General features: G+C 50.0%; 1 protein-coding gene across 1 annotated transcript; it reads right to left on the bottom strand.

The window, feature by feature from the left end:
* Positions 1-2,112: 2,112 nt before the first annotated feature.
* Positions 2,113-3,768, bottom strand: NKX2-4 (NK2 homeobox 4). The gene is made up of 2 exons (XM_074346912.1): positions 2,920-3,768; positions 2,113-2,717 (listed from the first exon to the last, which is right to left on the bottom strand). The coding sequence occupies exons 1-2, from the start codon at positions 3,356-3,358 to the stop codon at positions 2,113-2,115; spliced, it is 1,044 nt and encodes a 347-aa protein (XP_074203013.1). The 5' UTR covers positions 3,359-3,768.
* Between the last annotated feature and the right edge of the window lie 1,967 nt (positions 3,769-5,735).

Genomic DNA, 5,735 nt, shown 5'->3' with positions numbered 1-5,735 from the left:
GAATGTTAAGCCCTCCAGCAGTTACTTCTGGCTTGGGTCCTTTACTATTTAAAGGAATGCTGAAAGGAAAAAGTTGCGCCTACACCAAATACACGTCCAGAGAATATTGCATAAAGAAGGCTGTTTCTTTTTAATGATCTTTTTGATAGAGAGTTCACTTAGTCTCAGGGGTTTTTGTTCCAGAAATTAATTATCAAGGAAAAAGCTGTCCGTGCAGAACTTTTTCTTCAAATATGTTACTTGGAGCCTCTAGTCCATAAGCCATTGTTTTTTTTTTTTTATAAGTAGTGGGCTATACAGAAAAAAATTACAAGCCATGTGAACTTTTGGAATACGTTTTCTCAAAGTAAAATTTCAGAATTCTGGTACCACTAGGAGGGAATCAAATCAATATAAACAAGCATTTTGAAGTTTGGCACAGCAGTAATAGTTACGCTAGCTTGGTTAACATTTTGAAAGTCAACTCTATTAATATGCAAAAACCCAAATTGGAGAAATTTTCTGTGGGTGTATTGCATCATTTTCACATTACTGTTTCTGCGAAAATTATTTCTAAGATGTTTTAAAAGTCAGTTCTCATTTTACAAAACTGCATTCACAGTCCCTTGATAAAGGCTTACCCCCTTGCCCTTTTTGTTTTTTTCCCTTTGTGAAAGGACCTGGAGTTTATCGTTGTTATTTACTATACAACATACATTTTGAGAACGTGCAACTTCTAAAACACCTTAAGAATGCACTTAAGAAAACACCCAAACAACAAAGTGAAATAAAATGCTTCAAACTGTAATTCTAAAACTTCGAACGTATAAGAAGTCTAGGGTCTCTGGTAACTGTTTGGACCATTTATGAATCACACTGTATCCACGTCATGTCTTGACTTTTCATTCATTTCACAAGGTCACGTTCTTCAGCTTTAATTTTTTAAACTGAGCTCTGTTGTCACTTCATGCCAAATAGTGTGAACCAAAACAAAGCTGTACAACTTAGTGAAAAAGAAATGACCACTTGACTTTTACCAAAAAAAGCATTTAAGGTTCTTTTAAGTTATATTTAAATATCCTTTGAAACATAGGAAATATAAATTGGCATATTAAAGAGTAAATATATTATTTGTACAAGAAAACACCAACAAAATCGGTGTGCAACCCCTTTTAAGTTCTAAGTATGAGAAAATTATAAATACTTACTCTTTACATACTGATTACAATTCAATAAATCACCTTATTCTCTTCCTTCTTTAGGTATGCTTTGAAATGTAGATTAATTGACGTCTATTTTAGCAACTTTGCGTACCGGTTCTAGTGTTTTACCAAGGTGTTCACATTCAGGCAAGCAAATGCTTTAGAAAGAGCACATAACATGCCTGCAGAAGGCGAAGGCGTACTTATTTCATCCGTTGATTCTGGGAGGCCAGTTTCCGTATAAAAAGTAGTTTACAACCCTTCCTTCTTTTGATGAGCTGCGTCCTGGGGGAGGGAAATCCTCTTTTAGGGTAATACACAAACACTCACTTGCCAGATAATGATCAAAACATTTAAAAATCAGCATTAAATTAAAAAAGCTGTACCAATCTGTATAAGCAGTGTTCTGATTATGTTTTTTCCATTTCTCTAAGTGGCAGTAATTCCTCGGCAGTAATGTTGCTGTGTGCGTGATCCACCTTGAGCTACAGTTCAATTTACTTTCCAAACATTAATGAAATTGCACTTAAAGGGGGAGGGGTTTCGAAAATTAATCTCCCAAGATAAGTTCCACTTCAAGAAGAATTAAATTGTTAAAGCTGGATTGATTTTTAGAGCTACAAACACCAAGTTTCCAACGCTTAAAGCTCTGAGAGCTCTGGCTAGGAACGCGGTGGATGTGGACTCAGCCGGCTTTTCACGTAACTTAGGAACCTCAGAGCCTCCCGGCGTGATTTTCATCGTTCAGCCCTGGGGCCGTCGCTGTCCCCACCCCCAGCCCAGAGGCTCCGAGCCTGCCCGTCCCCGGGACGCGTTCGTTCGCTTCCGATCGCCGCGTGCAGAGTCCGCTCGGGCGCGTCTCCTGTCGGCCCGCGCCGTGGCTCGCAGGCCCTCCGGGCCGCAGGCCGGACCCCGCCGGGCGCCCGCGCGGTCACCACGTCCTGCCGTAGAGCAGGTTGGCGCCCAGCACGCCGCCGCCGTAGTCCCCGGCCGCCGCGGGGTCCAGGGCCGCCAGGCCGCCCCCCGGGCCGTGCAGCGCGGGCGGGCTGGGCGACAGCTCCTCCAGCTCGGGCGTCGGCGCGGGCGGCTGCGGGCCGGCCTGGCCGGGCGTCGGCGGGCCCGCGCCGTTCTGGCAGGGCTTGCCGTCCTTGACCAGCACGGGCACGGCCACGCGGCGCGGGGACGGCGGCGGCGGGCCCAGGCCGGCCTCCTGCTGCAGCTGCTGCGCCGCCTTGTCCTTGGCCTGCCGCTTCATCTTGTAGCGGTGGTTCTGGAACCAGATCTTCACCTGCGTCGGCGTCAGGTGGATCATGCTGGCCAGGTGCTCGCGCTCGGGCGCCGACAGGTACTTCTGCTGCTTGAAGCGCCGCTCCAGCTCGTAGACCTGCGCCTGCGAGAAGAGCACCCGCCGCTTCCTCCTGGGCGCCGCCGCCGCCGCGTGCAGGGGCGCCAGCGACTTGGCGGCGTCCGCGATGCCGGTCAGCGACCCCATGCCGGCCACGTTCACGCCCGCCGACGGCCCCATGAACCTGGAGACTGGGGAGGGGCCCGAGGGGAAGGCCGGTCAGCCAGCGGGGCTCTGGCTGGGCCCCTGCGCCCCCACCCCGCGCGCCCCGGGACCCAGGACCCCCCCGCGCGCCCCCGGCTGGGCCCCTGCGCCCCCCGCGCGCCCCGCGCTGCGGCGGGAAGAGCCCGCGCCGTCCGCTGCCCTGCGTCCCGCGCTCCTGGCCCCGCTCACTTGACGAGTAGCGCGGGTCCGCGTTGGCGCCGTACCAGCCGCCGGCCGCGCCGCCCCGCATGCCGTCCGCGTAGGCGGGCAGCTCGCCCACGCTGCCCAGGCCGCCGTTGCAGTAGCCGCCCACGGCGCCGTGCGGGAACTGCGAGACGCCCGGCGGCATGTGGTAGGTGGCGGCCGCGGCCGCCGCCGCCGCCGCTGCCGCCGCCGCCGCCGCCGCCGCGTTGTGGCCCGCCATGGCGTGCGGGGGCTGCATGCCCGCCGCCTGCGAGGAGGGGCCGGGCGGCGGCGCGCGGTAGGCGGCGGCCGCGGCCCCCAGGGGCGCCCCCAGGCCGGGCGGCGCGCCGTCCATGGCGCCGCCGAACTTCTTGTAGGTCTCCTCGATGGGGCTCAGGATGTCGGACACGGAGAAGGGCGTCGTGTGCTTGGGGCTCAACGACATGGCTCGGCGGACGGCCAGGTAGGGGGGCCCCGGGCGCACGCGGGCGGGATGCGGCGGCCGCTGGTGGCCGCCACCTCGGCCGCGGCGGCAGCGCCTGGGACCAGGAGTCGGCGGCGCGGCGACCCCCCGAGCTGCGGGATCTGGGGTTTATTTTAGTCCGGCGCCAGGTTTACGACAGACTCGGGGGGCGGAGCAACATCCCAAACGAGCAAACAATGGTCATTGACATCTTTTTCTCTCGCACCCCCACCTCCCCACAGTGCAGGCAAAAAAGGTAAAGGGGGCAGTTGGCTGTTCCTTGCGAAGATCACCCCCCTTTGCTTTCTCCATCCTTCCCTCCCCTATCCCGGCGGTCACCCCCGCCCTCGAGCCCCAGAATCAGAAACTACGAGGCGAGGCCGGCGTCGAGGCTTGGTGTGAAGGGCTCCGCGCTTCTGCGCATCTAGACCCCAGTTTTCCTGAAGTGACTGCCTAGCGAGGTCCAGTATAACTGGGGGGGGGGGGGGGGGGCGGCGGGCGGGCGGGTGCAGGGCTCGCCTGGTCCTCTTCCGCTACCAGTCTCTCATTCGCTCCGTCATCTAAAGTGTTTAAAAAAAAAAAAAAAAGAAGAAGAAAGAAAAAGAAAATAAGGCTCTTGGTTCCCACCATAAGAGCACATAAAGAGACGAGGTACAATGAGCGTCCTCTGCCGCTACAGGGCTTCTAATTTATGCATACCTAGACTCTTAAGCATCATTTTCTGAGCAACCAAACGGGCACTTCCAAATTAGCTCAAAGTATCCAAATCCAAAGAAGAGAGAAAACACACAGAGTCAAACGCAGAGGTGCTAACTTGTAAGTATGCTGTTTCTACTCTCTGGGGATGGAGGTTGGATAAGGGAAAGGGTCCATTTTCGTCTGTTTCAATGTTCCTGTTCAGTTTGCACCTGTAAACTTCTTTGCAGGTTTCTTTCCCTTTGTTTTTTTCTGTGCCCCTCCACCCCCCCCCCCAAAGTAAAAATATCCAGCTTAGGGTATCCCTACAACGATCAAAAAGAAGAGAAAGAAAACAGCCCCCAAATCCAGATATTTCTAGCCACCCGAAATGGGTCTTTTTGTTGTTCTTTGAAAAATATAACCTGCTCAAGGAATATGAAATAGAAGCAGAGATCAGGTGAAAATGGTAGTTTCTCTTGAAAAATACAAAACCGTAGGTAAGCTGATTTAAAAAAAAAAAAACTTTGCTATCCTTTGGTTTGTAAATTTACCTGCATAGTGAAGAATTTCGACATTGTGAACTTTCCACTGAATGCTGAACACGACAAAGAATAAGACAAAAGAAGCGTGCAAAAGCATATTGACTAAATTTTGGAAAAAGCCCTGAAGTTAAAAAAAAAAAAAAAAGCAACAACAGGGAAAGGAAGATGCAGTTTTCAAGTTTTCCCGGAGACCAGGGCAGAAGAAAACAAGGAGAGAACTTTCTTAAGCAAGATTTTATTGTTTACAAAAGAAGAACAGAATTGTGAGAACAATTCCAGTTTAACCCAAGAGCCCATAAGACCTAGTAAATAGCACATATCTCGAAGGGAAGGACATTTAGCCATTTCTTTTCTTGTTTGGCTTCAGCCCTTTTGTTGGAGTGTCTTGTGTGGTTTTGCTCTTAATTGTTTTATTCGCTGTTTTGTTCATTTCAGTGAGTTTTCAAAGGGGGGGGGGAACGGGGCCAGGAAAAGACCAAAATGGTCACCTATGGGAAGAACGAGTCAACCAGGCAAGTGTGTAGAATACTAGTGAATTGTAATTCCCTAAAGAAAAAAAGAAAAGTTACCATGATTGTTTACAGATGTTAGTTTGACTTAGCAAGATTAAATTGCTACAGTTTTTAACACGATGATACCTTTCCAGGTCTTTCCGGAGCTTGAGACAGTCAGGCTAGGTCTTCATCCTCACCAGTGCTGCAGTTGCCTACCTAATTTTTTTTTAAATTGGCGAGACACAAAAAGCATTTATGTATGTATTTAAGTGATTGCTGGAATCTTGAGAGCTGCAGTTTGGCTTTTAAGTTTTGGTTTAATTCAAACTGTATTGTTTACTTGATTTGCTTAAATAACAGTAGGAAGTCTTCCACGTCAAACTTTCCTCAGAGACAACAGGGTAAGTAAAAATAGTTGTTATAACACATCTTTGGGTATAAACGTCATTTATGATCCACGGTATTTTATTTTTCAAGTTCAAACATGTTTCAGAAATGAGACCTATTATCATAATCTTCATGGTGATTAGTTATCCAAACTGCAGAAGTGTTCACAATGACAGGTTTTCCCCAGGCAGTCGTTGTCATTTACTCTGCTTTCAGGCTGTACATTTTATCTCATGTAATATGTTTATAGAACTTCAG

The sequence above is a fragment of the Camelus bactrianus genome, chromosome 19 (genome assembly GCF_048773025.1).
Source record: "Camelus bactrianus isolate YW-2024 breed Bactrian camel chromosome 19, ASM4877302v1, whole genome shotgun sequence".
Classification (NCBI taxonomy): Eukaryota; Metazoa; Chordata; class Mammalia; order Artiodactyla; family Camelidae; genus Camelus; species Camelus bactrianus.
The sequence above is the reverse complement of the archived record's forward strand: the minus strand, read 5'-3'. Positions and strand labels throughout refer to the sequence as shown.